Genomic DNA, 17501 nt, shown 5'->3' on the forward strand with positions numbered 1-17501 from the left:
TGTACTTGAGTTGTCTACTTTAATATCATATAATAGGAGATAAACACAGTGGTATTACATGTAAAACAAAGATGAGACTGAATCCCCAGGGACACATATGTTTTATGGTCTTGAGATTAAAGTCCATTGCGCATGAGTGTTTTGAGAAGCAGACCTCTTTTCTGTCTTGAAAAACATATGAAAAATCTCTCAAGGTAACACCTTGAGATACAACAATGTAGCATTGCATATTTAGTTTTGGGTATGCAGTTCACCATAGTTCTTTGTTTCATATAATGGAATACGTGGATTTGCTGTCTCAGAAAACAGAATATTGTCTGTAGCTTCAAAGAATAATTAGTATATGAAGCATCCTGAAATTCACATAATTTGAAACAGGTTTAAAAATTATGCCTCATTGTCAGGGCATTACAGTTTTTCTGTGGAGGAATTTTTTTTCCTCAGAGAAACACCACTGTTCTTGAGAAGTGTGCAGTTGCTACTGCCAGGCATCTGCAATCACTGCGCTGATGAGGTTTTGCTGTAAATCAGATGAGATTCTATGGCTAGATTATTTATTTTTATAAAATACCACATCTTAATCTGGTCCTTCTTGAGTGGAAAAAAACCACAAGACTTGTTTCAAAAAGTTACTTTGTTGCATGGAGTAAGGAGAGGACAACTTGAAACAGTGAATTGCCTTGCAATGTGCCCAATCAAGAGTAAAGTTTTGAGTTGTATAATTCAGTTTGTTTAGTACCAAGGCAATCAATGTTAGCATTGGATCACTTATTTCATGTCTACTTCTTTCTTCACTTGGCATGAAGAAGGTATTTCAAGTAGAACATGATAGATTTTGATAGAATTTTCAGATCAGAGTAGTGTTAATCTTCTCTCAGAAGTGAGAGAAGGCAGCAGTGTAAGGGTTTGAAGCTATGTGAACTAGATACAGGTTGAAAATTTCAGGAGGAAACTTTATCATTTCACTGAGTCATATAATGAACAAGAGTGCAATTCTTGGATAGAGTGAAATTTGTCTGCGAAATATGATCTTTGAGAAGATCCTTCCAATGAGATGGGCTCAATATTAGTAAGGCTTTTCTTGGACCTGAGGTTCAGGCCAAGGTGCCAAGGAGTTGACACTTTGAGTGAAGAAACTTACTTATTAATCTTAAAAAATTGCTATGACAACTTTTCCTACAGATAAATGGGTAACTATAGGAAAGGTATCTCATTCCAGAGAAATGCAGTTATCAGCAACTAGGTTGGAAAGAGATGAGTAGAGAAGCTTGGAGAATCTCTTAGTTATTCAGAAATTATGTCTTTGATCCATCCAGGGGAAATGTTTAAATGGATGATATGTATCCTTGATGTAGGTGCATAACTGAATTTGAGAGTATAGATACGATGTAAAGTTCCTAATAACTCAATACTATTGTGTAGTTCACTGTAAAAAGTGAAAAAGTAAAAAGTAAACTTCCTAATTGTCTAAATGGAGTCCCTATAGGGGCAAAATACGTAATGGTCTTGCTGCCCGCTTCAGTGCAGGGTAAATTCTGAGCTGAAATTATTATCACAAAACAACATGAAAAAAATTTAAGAGACAACCAACTTCTGAATTTTCCTTATTTTCTTTTTTCCCGCTTGTCAAAGATCTCCTTTTGCCTTGGTTTGGAACTCAAATTGTAAAAAACATGTAGGTTTGTCCTGAGAAAATTTAGAACATCCTGAAAGCTCTATGTGACTGTGGCCTGTAAATGGTTTTATAAAACAATGTATTCTCATAATTCTTATAAGATGTAAAGGAAATGGCAGAGCTTTCTTATCTTTGGTGAAAATGATGTGCTAGGGCCCTTCAGGCTGATCGGTTTCTCCCTTCTCCTCGTGTCCAGTGCAGTAATTGAGATTTTTACATGGAGTTGCTACATGAAGTGACTGAGATGGATCTTTGAAATAGGGTTTTGATCAATTTTTCTAATTTATTCCTTTAGTGGTGTTGATGTATCAGAATGTGCTTAAAAGTTTTTGATTGCTGAGGAGGCTATTTTGACCTATCAAGTTAAATTAATATTTTTGAATATAATACTACCATTGATGTTGCTTTGGGATTATCTGTTCAAGTTCTAGCAGTGGTTTAACACAGAGAGCACTAATGAAGCACACAATTTTTTTCCCCCCAACAGAATGCAAGTTGTGCCAATTAAATTAGTACATCCTGTACTCAAACCATTTTATGCATGTGCTGTTCTTTCTACTGTGGGATGGTGTTTTGACTTGCCTCTGAGACAGGGCAACCAGATTTGTTGCTAAAGGATCCCTTAGTGGGGATTAAAGTAGAAAAATGCTAAATAATTGATACAACAACAAATTTTATTAGAACTGCTTTGAAACCATAAATGGAAGATGCTGTAATGAATAGGAAAAGGGGTGTATAGCTGTTCTGAAGTGTGTGATCACCCTAAAGAGGAAAACTGGAAAGAACAAAGAGGAGAAAAGACAAAGACAACCATCACCTGTGGCTCCAGTGACGTGTGCATGATAATGGTCTGTGGTTGTGATACGTATTAGGAGTCCATCAGAGGTGGAGGCCCGCATAAACATCAAAATTTGGGGTTTTTCTAACTCTCATCTTTCCAGTAAACACCCCAATGCCTCCTCCAGGAGGAGTTCTGGACATATGCAATCTTCTTTCTAGAAGATCATGAAAACCTGGCAGTGTCAAGAAGGGGTGTAAGGGGCTGGAAAAAGTTTCTGAGCAAAGGTTTTGAGTAAATTTCCAGAGTTTTGAAGCTTGTGGCACGTGAGATAAAAACTGTCATAAAAAAACCCTAACTCTGCCTCCGCAGTTAAATTGTTTAACAGTGGTTTCTCTTTCAATCTAAACTAGTTCTTTTATAAGGCAAAAGTTAGTCACAAAATTTAATTGGTTCACTGCAGATGGTGTACTTATGTGTACACAGAATAGGCTTGATCTCTTGCTTCAATACAGCTGATTTTGTGTCCAGTAGTGTTTGTGAATACTATAAACAAAATTACACATACAATATCAAGTAAGAATTGCAAATACTACAGAGTATATTTTAGATCCATATGACACATTGGGGTTTGGGAATTGATTGGTTTGGGTTGATTTCTACTGTCTTATTGGAGGTAATATTTTCATTTTATAAAATCATAAGTTTCAGGAAACTTGGCCATCTTTTCCCTTTTTGAAATATTTACCATCATTATAACACATTTTAATTATTTGTCTTTAGACTTTCCTGGATGAATGTGTTTTGTCTGCATAATAAATGAGTTACTGTGTAATAGTAAAAACTATGATTTGAAAAGTAACAAAACAAAAGTACAATGCAAAGAATCACACAGAGCATTTAGACATGCATTCTTTTCATTAGAATAACTGTAAAACTGTATAGTTAACATCTTGGAAGGGTTGTCAACTGCTCAGTAGCTTTATCTTAGTTCCAACTCCTTTGTGCACAGGAGATGTGGTGCTCTTTTTATTAAGGGTTCAGATCTGACTAAATAATACCATTAAAAAAAAGTCTTGTGTGATTAGACTTAACATTTAAAGAACAAACAATTTAAAGGCATATACATGCTAAATCATAAACTAGAAATGTAGCTATGAACTTCCTTGTTGTATTTATGGCAGGGTGTAATTGTAACTTGCTTGGAAGTACAACTGCTGGCTCAAACCTGCAGGTTGCTTTAATCTGAGAATTACAGCCTGGGTGGGGAATGTCTGTGCATGGTTGTCTTGCTTTTCATGACTGTGAGTTGCTGGGCAAAGACAGATAAAACACATGGACCTTCAATTCTACCAAGAATGTCCCTTGCTGATGATAAAAATTGGAAATGTTTTAATGCTCCAAGTCAGACAGTTTGGGGAAAGCTCTTTGCAGACACATATACCTTTTTCATTAAAAAATAATTGTGAATAACAGCATCACATGTCTATAAAGAAAGCATTTCTGAAAGTGACTAAGATGTTCTATGGAAATGTCACTTGAAAATATGGTATTACATTTTTATTATTATTATATATTATCTCTATAAACAAAAATGGGAGGGAAAAAATTCTTAACCATATTTTTCTGTCTTAGACACTGTACAAATCCACCAAAAGATTAGGAAGTGTGATGGCAAAACTCTGCCTTGGTGTCCTTCAGAGGAAAGTGCTGTAAAGCAAGATTCTGTAACAGCGAAGATAATTCAATCAAGTACTGAGCCTTTTGGAGATGATTGTGCTGTGAACAGGACTACTGATGAACAGCTGCACAGTGGTGAGGGTAAAAATGTAGGTGTGATAACACAGACAGGCAGGGAGCACAGCACTTCAGGCTTCTCCAATCATGAGGAGATTGACCCAGGTGGAAATGTGATGGATATATTGAATTGGGCCAGACCTCTTCCTGCTCTACTTTCTCCAGTACAGCTTTCACCACTGACTACACGGGTGAGTTTCAGGATGCATCTGACGTGGCACTTAACTTGGTCTTAAAATTACTGAAGAAATAATGATCTTATATTCCGTGGCTATTTTTGTTTATTTGTTTGGTTTTGGTTTTTTTTTTTTGTTTGTTTTTTGGTTTTTTTGTTGTTTTTTTTTTGTATCAGTATTAGTTGCTCATGCACTGAAAAGGTCTCTGTGTGTTTAGATCCATATGGATACTTCTTTAACCTTGTAGATACGGCCTGCAGAAGGGAGCAAAAACATAATCTTTGGAAGTGTATGTGTCATGATTTAACCCCAGGCAAAAACTAAGTACCACGCAACAGCTTTAATTCCCCACCAGCAGGATCCTGGGGAGAATTAGAAGAGTAAAAGTGTTTTATGTGGGTTGAGATAAAAACAGTTTAATAGGAAAAGCTGTGTATGCAAGCAAAGTAGAACAAGGAATTCATTCACTCTTTCACATGAGCAAGCAGGTCATCAGGGCTCCATCATGCATAATGGTGACTTGGGAAGATAAATGTCATCAGTCCAAATGTCCCACCCTTCCTTCCTTCCCTCTCTTTATATGCTCAGCATGATGCCATAATGGTATAGGATGTCTCTTTAGTTTGTTGGGGTCAACTGTCCAAACTGCATCTCATTCCAGCTTCCTGTGCACCCCCCAGCGCTCTCACCAGTTTGGCAGTGGGAGAAGCAGAAAAGCCCTTGATGCTGTGCATGCACCATTCAGCAATAATGAAAACATCTCTATATTATTAACACCATTTTCAGCACAAATTTAAAGCATACCCCCACAGTAGCTACTGTGAAGAAAATTAACTATCCTAGCCAAAACCAGTACACAGTTGCCTATGTCTCAACTTGCTGTCATAATTTCCCAGTAGTGCAGACCTTAAGTCCCAATTTGTGTTCAATATAAGCCTGGCTTTCATAGCAAAATTCCAGAACTTGAAAGTTAAATGCTTCTTCAAATGCTTTTTTCTGGTAATTTTAGAATGCAAGTAGGTAGATAAAGAAGTCTCCTAGTTTTTACAGAGGTACTTTCATTCACTATGAAGAGCAATGATGGAGAGGGCTGTAAGTTTGTTGACCAGCCTTAATCTCTCAAAAACATTGCATGTCAGGGCCTTAAGTGTACTTGTTTAGAAAAGTAGGTCCTAAAGCTGATACTGGGGTTCAGATTATTAACTTTGGGTTTTTTTTGATTGAAGGATATGTTCTTGGGAGAAGTCACAGGTTCCAGTGATGAAGAAGATGACTGCAGTACTTCTGCAGTGGAGGGTATTTTAGAAGAAAACCAAGTTCAGCCTCCAAGTTGTAATGTAATTGGCCCCAGTGATGAGTGTAACAGACAGTGCAAATCATGTGAGCATGGTTTTGATGCAGAAATCTCACTTAATCTGAGTTGGAATGAAAAGAATATTCATATCAGTCCTAAGATGTCAAGCAAGGAGGAGAAAGAAGCTGAAAGAAAGCAAGCTGAAGGTGCTACTCTAATTACAAACATGGTAACTAACAAAAATTGTTTGGAGGAGAATTCTGGGGATGTGGAAACTGAGAACAGAGAACTAATTGGAGCAACAGCACACAAATCAGAAGACATGAAAGAACAGAAAGGAAATGGTGAGGACATGGACAGTGAAGAGGGAGATTCTTCAGCAGATTTTATGTTACAGTGTTTAAAGCCTCAGAATCAGATAGAAAAATGTAGTGTGGTACAGGAAACAGAGGAGAATGTAACCTTAATTAGAGCTGTTGATAATGAAGGTACACATGAAAAATGTGGTGAATTAGTGAATACAGAGAGAGAGGAATTGGAAGCACAGAGAGAAACTCCCAGAGAAGCATCTGTTCCTCAAAATCTGCTATCTGAGCAAGGCAATGTGCTTCAAAGAGAAGATGCTGAGGAAAAATCTGCTTTGTTGATAAAAAATGAAGTGGTTGAAAATAAATCAAAAAATGTAGTCAAATTAACTAATATGGCTGGAGCTATTGAGATCTCTGCACACTCGCAGTGCTCCGAAATAAAATATGACAATGAAAAGATTCTGGAGAAACAACATATGCAAACAAAAGACAAAGTGAACAGAGAATGTGAACCAGAGACTGTTAAAGTCTCTAGGCATTACTTACCTGTATCTGCTGCTGAAGGAATCAGAACTTTGTCAGTCTTTCCAGAAGATGAACAGCTCAAAACTGAAGACATGCATATAACCAGAGCTCCAACTACTGAGCTAACTATGAAATTTAAGAGAGGAAATGATCTAGAAATAGCTGAATTGTCAGAGTTACTCCATAGTGCAGAAGAGGTAAAAATAGTAGATACAGAGGAGGTGGTAGGTTTACAAAGTAAATCACATAATGAGGAAGATGGTAGCAGTTTATTTCAGAGGAAGTTGAACTTAGAAAATACAATTGCACTACCAAAGACAGCATGCACTATTGGTGCAGCAAGCGGTGTAGCTAAGTGTGAATCTTCTGTGTTAGATTTTAGAGAAGTGAATGGTGAAATAAAACAATCTGAAAACTTACATAAGACATTAGAATGTGGGGAGTCCAAATCTCAAAACTTTAGATTGTTTGAATCTCTAGAGACTGAAGTCAGATTTAATCCAGAAGATTGCAGTGAGTTGCTAGCAAGAGGCAGTACTATTGAATCTATCTTAATAGAAAGTAATCCTATTTCTCAGGAACAGTTTGCAAAACCTCTGACTCAGCTCTTGATAACTGAAAATATTAAATGTGGTAAAATAGAAGGGAAGTCAAATAAACAAAGCAAGGAATTGGTGACTGAGACTTGCTTAGGTTCACTGAAGAGGGAAAAGAATGTTGTGAAGAAAAATAATATTTCAGAGATTATTTGCCAGCCTACTTCAGAAATGGATTATAGAAGTGATTTGACTTTTTCTACTCAAAAGGACTTGGAGAAATGCTGTATAAATAATGAGGAAACCAGTTCTCATGTGCAAGTGGGAATTGGCTCGGAATCCACAAGATCTCCTGATCTAAATCTCAGTCTTAAGAAAGTTGTTGGTTTCCTTGAAACTAACTTGGCAGGAAAAGCTGCTTTTTCCTGTACTTGGGAAGACAAAGGACATACAAATTCCTTTATGAGTAGTACATTTAACTGTTCTTTAGAAAACTTAGAAGAGGGTGCTGAGATTCTGTCTACTGCAAAAGTCAACATGGGCAAAGAACTGGGCTGCCCTGAGAGAGAATATGTACACAAAAAAGAAGACAAAACTTCAGATAAGGAGCAGCCAGTACATAAAGAACCTCAGGCATCTGTTAAGTCACAGATCATATATGCAAACCCTTATAAGAAGAATGCTTTCCTCCTCCAAAAGCTTGATTGTCAAGAATCAGGATGCAGGACTTGTACGTGGAAGGTTAGAACAGATCCTTCTAGAACTAATTTGCTAACAGATGGGGGAGAAAGTAAAGACCTGAATGGTTTTGTGGGTTCTGGGAAAAATGTCATAATAAGGTGTAAAAGTGATTTTGATATGCCAGATCAGAGCAATGACTCTGAAGAGAAAGACTGTTCTATACAAAAAGTTAAGTATGTGAAGTGTTCTGAATGTGTTCCAATGTTTAGAAACAAACGGAAAGCTTGCAGCAGAATTGCATTGGATGCTCTGGAAACTGGTGCAGTTGTTGATGCTGATTACCAAGTATGTGAGCTTCATTCAATGATGCGCCCAGGAAATACTTTCACAGTTAGTCACCTAAAAGCAGACACTGTCATGGATATGAATACACATTGTGAACCAAACAACTCTGGAGATAGTGCAAATGAGTGGTCAAGCGTGACTGGGGAGGGTTATCCTGAAGACTCAGCCTCTTGGAAAATGAAATGTATATTAGTAACTTCTGAAAATACTGGGAGTGCTAATAAACTTATGGTGGAGTCTAACATAGCTGGATGCATCAGTCACAGTGAGGAAAGTCTGTTAAAATCTGGAACATCAAAAGAAAGCCCTGTGATGCCAAATGCTTCAAAAAATAGGTTGCCGCTATGCAAGATGTTAAGCAGATTCTCAGAAAACTGCAGGCTGACTGTAAAAACCAGTAAATTAAATACAAGAATGTTAGGACTTGGCAATTTCTTAGAAGAAAATGATTCTAGAAAACTTCAGTCAAATGGGAAACAAGGTTTATTACACAGTGTTGATATGGAGGTCTCAGTGTTTGAAGAATATAATAATAATCAAACTTACACTGCTTGCAGTATGGGAGAAGACAGCACTGGTGTTATCATAGATAGTAGTACAAAAAAATTTTTACTCAAATATCTTCCAAATCCAGAACTCTCTGATATAAGGTGCAGTTGTCAAACAGTTGGTCAGCTTTCTGAACCACAAATGACAGTATTTGAGAAGTTACCGATGGTAGAATCAGAGTCTTGCACTCTCAAAAAGAGCAATAAATGCAAGTGTAAAGAGCAAGAACCATCTGAAGTCTTGACTGTTTCTACCAAGGCAGCTGCCCAAAAAATGCATACCAAGCTATCAAAGAAACTGTTTCAAGGTAAAAGAAAAATAAAGACTCTTGAAGTTACTCAGCCAGTTCTTGCAAATGCTAATACTTCTCTGGCAAAAAAATGTTCATCTGAGATGATAAATAAAATCAGGGAAGAGATAGGTCCTCCTCTGCCCCCCTTACTACTGCCTCTGATTGCTACTCCTCCAAAAACTGCCTGTACTGTGTCCCCGGTAATTTCTACAGGTCAATGTTCTTTGCTTTCCCCTCTTGATGACCTGATATCTCCACTATGCAAAACTCCTGTTCTTCCTCTTATGTCCCCATTAACAGATACTCCAACAGTAAAATCTGCTCTTTTATTTTCTCCTCCCTCACCCTCAGAAATGGCAGTAGGTAGAAGGATTCGCTCCTCACCATTGAAATTTTGTACTTCCATTCCAAAGCATGCACTTCCTGTTCCAGGAAGATTTCCTCTCTTTGCAGCAGTTAGTGATGGTCCAAGTGCTCCTCAGGAGAACTCTGTGAAAATATTGGACACAATGTATCCAGAGCTGTCTGCAAGGGCAAGGACACTAAACATTCTGAAAGGCAATATTCAGCTTAACCGATGCACTTTTTCAGACAGCCAAAGTTTGCCAGGACCTGTGTCTCAAGCAGGTGGATTCAAAGCAATTGCATCTGCATCAACTGCTTTTGTTAAAGCTGGGAACAATTTGAAATCTGATAGTAGCAAAGATGAAGACAAAGAAGTGCAAAATCAGCAATTATTTTCAAATCATCTTAGAAAAAGGACACTATTGCAGGTATCTATGCCAAGAAGTGCCAAAAGACTGAGGCTGGACAGTGAACCACCAAGGATGGAGTCCAGTGATACTACTGCTGTCAGACATACTAAAAATACAATCTCTGAAATGCAGAAGGCTTTCCATGGTAAAAGCTGTGAAATCGGTGATTCATCACAGTGTTCCAATTTAGAAGAATCACTACCAGTAAAGAAGGATTCTGACTGCCAGAAAGTTTATTTGGCATTAAAGAAAATTGCTGAATCCTGTTTTGACTTGTTGCCAGTTATCAAAGGTCATGTGTATGTTGGTAATATCTCAAAGATTCCAGTAATGAGAGATGAAGAGAGAGAAGTTGTCTATGAATTTGGTATAAAAAACAAGGTAAGTAGGATAATTTTAAATTTTATTGTTTAATAATCACTTCTGTGCAGATGGAAAGAGCATAAGTTTGTAGTATTTGAATTCTCAATAGTTGTGGCAATATTCTGTGCCAAAGGGTAGTCTTGAAAGGTTATTAGAAATCTAAATTTGTATAAAATAAGAAAATACAGAACTGCACAAGAAGTTACTGTTCAGTGGTGTCCAAGATGCAAAATTGCATTTATAAATACATACGCTTTTTTGATGTATGCATAAAGCACTTTATTTTTGCAGCACTTTTTGAAGTGGACAGTATCAGCAGTTGTAGAAGTTTCTCCAAAATTACTCTATGCTTTTTTTTATTAAAAAATATAAACTTCAATGTATATACTGGTATATAAATCAGTTCTGTGTTTACCTTTACTATTCTGCATCAGGTTATTAAATTTAATTTTATTGGAAAATTCTTCCATTATTTTATTTCTCAGAACTTCCTGAGCATGAGTTCTGAAAAATTTTGCTTCAGTTGTCATCTTTCTCATAGATAATTTGTAGTTTACAGCAGAGCAGTTCACCAACTGCAGCATTTTGTCCTGTTACAGTCCTTGTACATAATTAAGTTCTCCTCAGAAGTTGCTACCAAGATCTCAAGTCTCTTTGTTAGGAGTTGTCAGGTCTGGTAACTTAGCTTTATGTTTTCAGGTCCAGCCAGTAGCAAGTCCAAGTACATCTAGTAGAGAGACATGCATACAATACACACCTACTCTTATTCCCTTGTCTGGTTAATCAGGTTGAAATCCTGGTAGAGGAAAATACATTCATATATGTACAGACAATATAGATTTCCCCAGCAGCTAACATTAGGCACTCAGTATATGCAGTAGGTGACTGATATTCTTCCTACTTGTCTCATGCAGTGACAAACTTAGAGACACAGAAGTGTATACACATTCCTCCAGCAGCTGGTCCTGACTTGTGTCTGGGCCTCAGACTTGTGGTCTTTCAGGTAGCTCTCCCAAAGCTAACACTTGGAATCCCTGTTGTCCACAGATACCCAGTCTGAACTTTGTAGTCTCCAGCACCTGGCTCCTAAACCTCTCATTCTACTCCCCACTTTCAGGTCTCCCTCTAAGCATCCCCTAGTAAGTCATGCACACTCTGCACAATCCAAATATTCTTTTTCCTTGCATCTCATATCAAGTTCCATGTTACAATAGGTAGCAACATCTCCTCCCCATCTCCTGGAGCGTGTACAGTGATCTGGGGAAAGACTGCTGTTAACTTACCTAGTAAATCTCACACCTGGACAGTGGGCTGTTGGTCTTTCTTGTGGCATCTTTGGAAGTAGCTAAGTCAGGGTGCTTACATTTGCTCTGATTAGTTTATTTGGGTTACTCTACCTGTCATTATTCCTCTCCTCATTCCTTCTACTTGTCATTATTCTCTTTGTTCTTTGAGGAAGATTGTTGTTAATCACATAAGTAAACTAAATATTTTATATTAATACAACAGTAGCCCTGTTCTTCATTTGTTTGTGACACCTTTATTCTGGAAAGTTGCCTGCTCTTCCCTCTTTCTTCTTTCACTGGTTGTCTCTGATTTACTTTTGTGCATTTTTATATATATGCAAATAATATTCTTGCAAATAAGATAGTAGTTCTTTTTACTTTTTATATTACTACAGTGTTGTCAAGTATTCTTGAGTATGTAACAGTCTAACAATGTATTTTGTGTCTTATAGCATTTAGCAGAGTCCTTGCTGCATGTTATTCTCAACAAGCTGAAGGCTCAGAAGAATTCCATAAATTATAATTTCAGTCAGGCTCTGTGTCGAGTCTATGCAGGAATTTGTCGACAATTGGGAGATTTGGAAAGAGCCCGCCTTTTCTGCTATAGCCTACTTAAAGAAGGTATAGTGTGGCTTAGTGGCCTTATATATTAAATGTGCTCTGTGCTTTGCTGTAGTGTGTCAGAATTATGTTTGTAAAACCAAACATAAATCCTGTTCAAGGGTTGTTTTCCAGAACTTTTCTGTAATGCAAAAGTATAGACTGTTCTAGAAGAAATTCCCCTTCTCATAGTTCCATCACATCTGTACTGTAATTTTGTGGTGACCTGGGCTCTTAGTAGTCTACTTATTTTTCCAAGGAAATATTTCATTTAGGATACTCTGTGCTTTAATTTCCCCATCATCTCCAAAATGATAATGTGATTTTTGGGAATTTTGTCCTTTTAGCCAATTAGTATTTTCTTATTTTAATTGAGTAGATACTGATTCCTAAAGTAAGTGTGATTTAAAACCAGGTATTTAAAATAGTTTCAGGAGCTGGACAATGCCTTGATCAAAACCAGGGTATTTTTATAATATGTTCTCCTTAAAATCTTTTTACTTTCTGTTATCCAAATTCTTGCTTTGTTGAGAAGTTTTTTCCATTTTGATTCCCTTCCTTTACTCCCCTGCCTTTTGGTCACAGGAACAAAGGTAACACACACATACTATTGCTAAGTTAAGAATCTTAGTTTTGGAATATCAGTATTCACTAAGTTTCAAAATAGTATACTAGTGTCTGTGCTTGACATTAAAATAAAATTCAAGAGCACTGACAAGCAAAGTGCTAAAGATTGAGGTTGTTTCAGTTACGTGCTATCTTTCATATAACATTCCTGTCTTTTTTTTTGTTTGTTTGTTTTAATCTTAAAAAGGTTTGTGATTTCATTTTGTTCTTAAGTACCATGTTTGAGGGGGTGTAATATTTTTGAGTTATTTTTGAACTCCTGTTTTCCCTTCTGTTTTTCTATCCTTCAGTCTGTTACAACTCTACATCTTTCATGTTAATAGTTTTAATACTGTACCATGTTATAAACTATTACTTGTCAGATATATTTTCTGTGTCTAAAATAGTAATTAAACCTTGCAGTATGTTACTGCTTTTTCTTTTTGTAGGCTCTTGCAAATATTAAATGTTCCTGCTTTTTTTCTTTCTTTTTCCTAAGATCCAAACTTTAATAGCTAAATGCAGATTTTCATTGGATTTTCTCTTCCATACATTGAATTGCATCAGTTTCCATTGTCATTGTTCTGTGGTTTCATAGTTATTTTTTGAGTGGAAACAGTTGTAAACACATCTTAAGTGCTGTTTAGGCATTTTAAAATTTGTTTGCTTGTATTTGATTACTCTGCATTTATTTTAGGGTTTTCTCTTTCATGTAGTTTCACATATTCCCATCAGAATTATGGCAACAAAAGCTACACAATTACCAAATTCACTATAGATAGTCAGTATTGCTTCTTTAGACTAACATCTTCTTTTGTCTTGGCGACTTGTCCATCATTTTTGTTCTGTTTTCCTTTCAAGTATTTTGCCTTAAGTGACTATGAATAAAATGTTACCTTTTTGGTTAATTTTCCTTTTAGCTCTCCTCTGTTCCCTCCCTTTTTTCTTTTTATTGCTTTTCTTTTTTTTTTTGATGCCCCTTGAACTCTTACTCATCACTGAGTGAATTTTAAACATTTTATAAGTGTTTCAAATTCCTGGGCAGGCAATTCTAGTTGTTAGTAATTCTAGCAGCAGTCCTGATAGAAAGAAGTTCTGATAGAAAAATGTGAATTCTTTACATGATGAGCAGCTTCAGAGTAGAAGGTCCATCCAAAACACTTCATTGAAGTCTAAATTCTTTATGTTCAGTAAAGCTGCTTGCTTTGATGTGTTTTGATATGCTTTCTAGTACTTAAGATCTTTCAAAAAATGTAGAAGTTGTGCTGAAGTGAAGAGGGAAGGTATATTCAACTTTTTAGATTTCATTGGTTTTTGTATAATGTTCCAAGCATATGTATTCCAATACAGAATTTCATTAATGAAAGTAGTATCTGCTTTTTTACTTACTCCAATGTATTTGTTATTGCTTACAGTCTACACACTCATGTTTTATCTTAGTATTTTGCCTTGGAGCTCTCAGCTTTGGTATTCAGAAGGGTCTTTTGGCTTCCCATTGATGGCCTGGAACTGTCCTGTCTAACTGATAGTTGTCAGATACTTGCTCTGAATTACTTTATTGAATGAAGATTCTTCAATTATGGAGTAGCACAAATTTTGACATCTATGGAAGTACAAATAGTAGCATGCAACATTCACATATGCTCACATACAACTTGCATAATATGTAACTTCTCTGACAAAGTCTGGTAAAACTGCTCAGGAATATCAGATTTGAATTTTTGTGAAAGTTCTTTGTGGGCTTTATGTATATATCTCATATATATATAATTATATATAATTTCACAGGTGTATGGGTGCAAGGTATTAGCAAGTACTGTAGATTTTTTTTTCCTTTGGACTAATTTTAGTTTGGCCCAGTGATCAGAGTGCTTATTTGTGACTGGAATGTATTAGATAGGTTTTTGGAGTGCATCTTCCAGTCTAATTTAATCTTAAAAAAAATCCAGTTTCAATGCTCTAAGACCATTCTCAGTGAACTAAAGTGTAGTAAGAAAGGTGAAGGGAAAGGGAATGAAATTACAGTGGGGGAGATGCCTTAAGGTTTGTTGGGATTCTGCTGGTGTTTATTGTTTGCTTTTTTTCCTTGGATCTTTTCTTATTTAGTCTCAGGACTGAGATGTGCTAATATGACTCCCTTTCCTTAGGCTTGAGTTGTGATGTGACTTCTGTGCCTTTTTACCTAGTTACCTTGGTGAATGTACTAGCCTTTTAATGCCTGAATATATTCATTTTTGTGTTTTAAAATGTTAAAAATTTACTTAATTATTTCTTTTTTTTTTTTCCTTAGACTTTCCAGACTCAGAAAAATTGATTTTATTTATCACTAATGTATGGTCTGACATATTTGTCTTCGAAGGTGCAATTAACAAAGCTATGCAATTAGTTGTCAGGCAGAGTGCAAGCAATGAGATGCTGGCCTGTTTAAGTGCTTACCTCAACTGGGAACAGGTAATGTCTGATTTCATTGTCAGTACCAGCTTTTGTCTGCATTGGTTGCTTTGCTGGCTGAATCAAATCGAGCAACTTTCTTTTCTAATGAAGGGCATGAATATCCCATGGAGGCTGTACAATTGCACAACTAATGCTGCTTTAGGCATTTTTCCCCTAGCTGTGTAGACCCTGCTAGAATACAATAGTTTTCTTGTTTTCCCTGTTAAATACTAATCCATTTACTGAACATTAAAAATAAAGGTTGTTTTTAAACTTTTAACTAGAGTGTTGTTGGACTAGGGAATTCTTTCCTTCTGTGGAACTGTTCTTTGAGATGTATCTTTTGCTTTGTATTGTTGCTTTTTAAAATATGTATTTGTTTTGTCTTTTGTAGTGCTCTGTGTAACAGGTAATATGTTACTACAGTTAATTTTAAGATGAGCCTGTCTCTTTTTACTCGTGATCTTTTTGCAAGGTAGACTGTAAATATTTGTTTATCACAAAAAAACTGAATTTCATAAGCAGTTGGTGTGATCAATACAAAACCAGTGATATCAGGAGAAGGATAATCAGTGAGAGCTGAATTCAAGTCTTTGAGCTGTTTGGCAAATCATTTAATTTCTATCAATTTTCAGCAGGCACATATTACCATCCTGAAAAGAATATTGCAAGGAGGAAAAATTGAAATAACTGGGAGCAATTTTATATCATGCAGATGGAAAGCCAGAGGTGGTTTGCTTTTAAAGGAGTTTGTGTAACAGGCTTGTGTGTCTGTTTAAAGGCTAGGGCCTCATATTTTTGAAAAGTCCATATTAATGCCAGGCTTGCTTCCTGGAAATAAAATTATTTTGTATATATCAAGTGAACAAAATCATATTGATTCATAGCTGTCCTGGTTCTGGCCAGAACAGAGTTCATTTTTTGCATTAGCCAAAATGGGGCATGGCTGGGACCTGGAGGTTATTTCTGTACCACCTCACATCATTTCCAGGGATCTGGGGAAGGGAGTGTCTTCCAGGGAGAATGAGTCCCTTCCAGACCAGCATAGTGTGGTGGAGGGAGAGGTAGGGTATCGTTTCCATGTGAATTGTTGGTCTCTTTTTTGTACCCTCCATCATTAGTATTTATTGTTATTACTGTTTGTTTTGTTATCTGATTGCTGTTTCCAGTAAATTGTTCTTCTTTCAACTGTGATCTTTATGTTTTGTGCCTCCAATTCTCCTCTCTATCCTGCCACAGAGAGGAGGGAGGAAGCTAGCAGTGCTTGGTTTCAGTAGGAGCACTAATTTGGAGAATACCATTCCTAAACCATGACAATAGCTCATCTATTCCCTATCCTAACATTCTGCTCTACAACTGCCTTGAGGAATGCAGTAGTCTTACTGCTATCATCATAGCCTTTAGGTAGTTTTTTTTTCTTTAATCTCTTAAGCCAACCCTGCATTTAATATTGTATCACAGAAATTGCAGCCCCATAAACCTCCTGCTTTAGTGCAGGAGTGGATTTGTATCTGGTTTTTTTACTATTAAGTCACAGTTGTGATGTAGCTTTAAGCTCTGGTATTCAGTTATGCTGTATTGCAGTCTCTGTTTAGCAAAGAATTTGTATTCACCATTCTATTAGGTTACAGTTTTTAGTATCATGCCAGTAGAGATATACATAAGAATGTCCTAGTAAATGTTCCTGGAAATATTTGCACTCACACTACCTACTTTATTGATGGGTCTCTGAAATGTGAGAACTGCTGCAGCTGGGGAGAAATGCCTCAGAATTTTCTATACTGAAGATAGGAGATGACATCACTCTGTCTGTAAGCTCTTTTACTTGGGTGGAAATACACGTAAAAGTTTCAAGTAGATTGTGATTAAGAGTCTGTTATACATACAATTTTGGGAGAAAATTATACTACTTCTGAAAGCAAAACTCACTTGGGATGGGTGTTTATTTCTTGGTCAAAGCGTGTCATTTTAGTGACTTGCACCATGGCAGAACTTGCCAATATATGAGGTTTTGTACTGAGGAGACCTGCCAAGCACCTATTCTGTTTATGTCATAAGCCTAGACTTTTTTTATATATCAGATATTCAAAAAATGTTTGTTTTTAAATTCCCTTTCTTCTTCTAGCTATTTAATTTGCAGAATGGTTTTACGTGGTATATTTATTTACCTCAACTATTGAAAGTATTTGCTTGCAAATTTTCCCCTAATGAAGAATAAAGAGTAACAAAATTTAAAATTATTTTATTAGACTAGTTATTAGACTATATTAGACTAATCTTGCACTGGAAAAACACTCTTAGGTTAATGCTGCATTGAGAGAAATAAAAATCCTCAGATTGTAGGAGGAGATGAGAGAGTGGGTATGAGATCTGTTTTTTTTCTTGTTTGGGTATTTTTTTCCTAAACTCTGCATTTAGTAAAGGCGTCAGGAAAAATACCTAGTACTTGAAGATTTTGGTTTATGTACTCTATTTGTTTGTGCTAATTCAAGCCAAAAGTTG

At 36.3% G+C, this 17501-nt stretch overlaps 1 protein-coding gene across 1 annotated transcript in view; it reads left to right on the forward strand.

Moving 5' to 3' along the window:
* The window catches only part of ICE1 (interactor of little elongation complex ELL subunit 1), a 40164-nt gene that overhangs the window by 17083 nt on the left and 5580 nt on the right, over positions 1-17501 (forward strand). The window contains exons 13-16 of the mRNA XM_085571593.1: positions 4089-4441; positions 5653-10092; positions 11813-11981; positions 14857-15017. Coding sequence (XP_085427719.1) covers positions 4089-4441; positions 5653-10092; positions 11813-11981; positions 14857-15017 — 5123 coding nt within the window. The remainder of the gene's footprint in view (positions 1-4088; positions 4442-5652; positions 10093-11812; positions 11982-14856; positions 15018-17501) is intronic.

This window comes from Lonchura striata, chromosome 2, assembly GCF_050655825.1.
Source record: "Lonchura striata isolate lonStrDom1 chromosome 2, ASM5065582v1, whole genome shotgun sequence".
Lineage (NCBI taxonomy): Eukaryota > Metazoa > Chordata > Aves > Passeriformes > Estrildidae > Lonchura > Lonchura striata.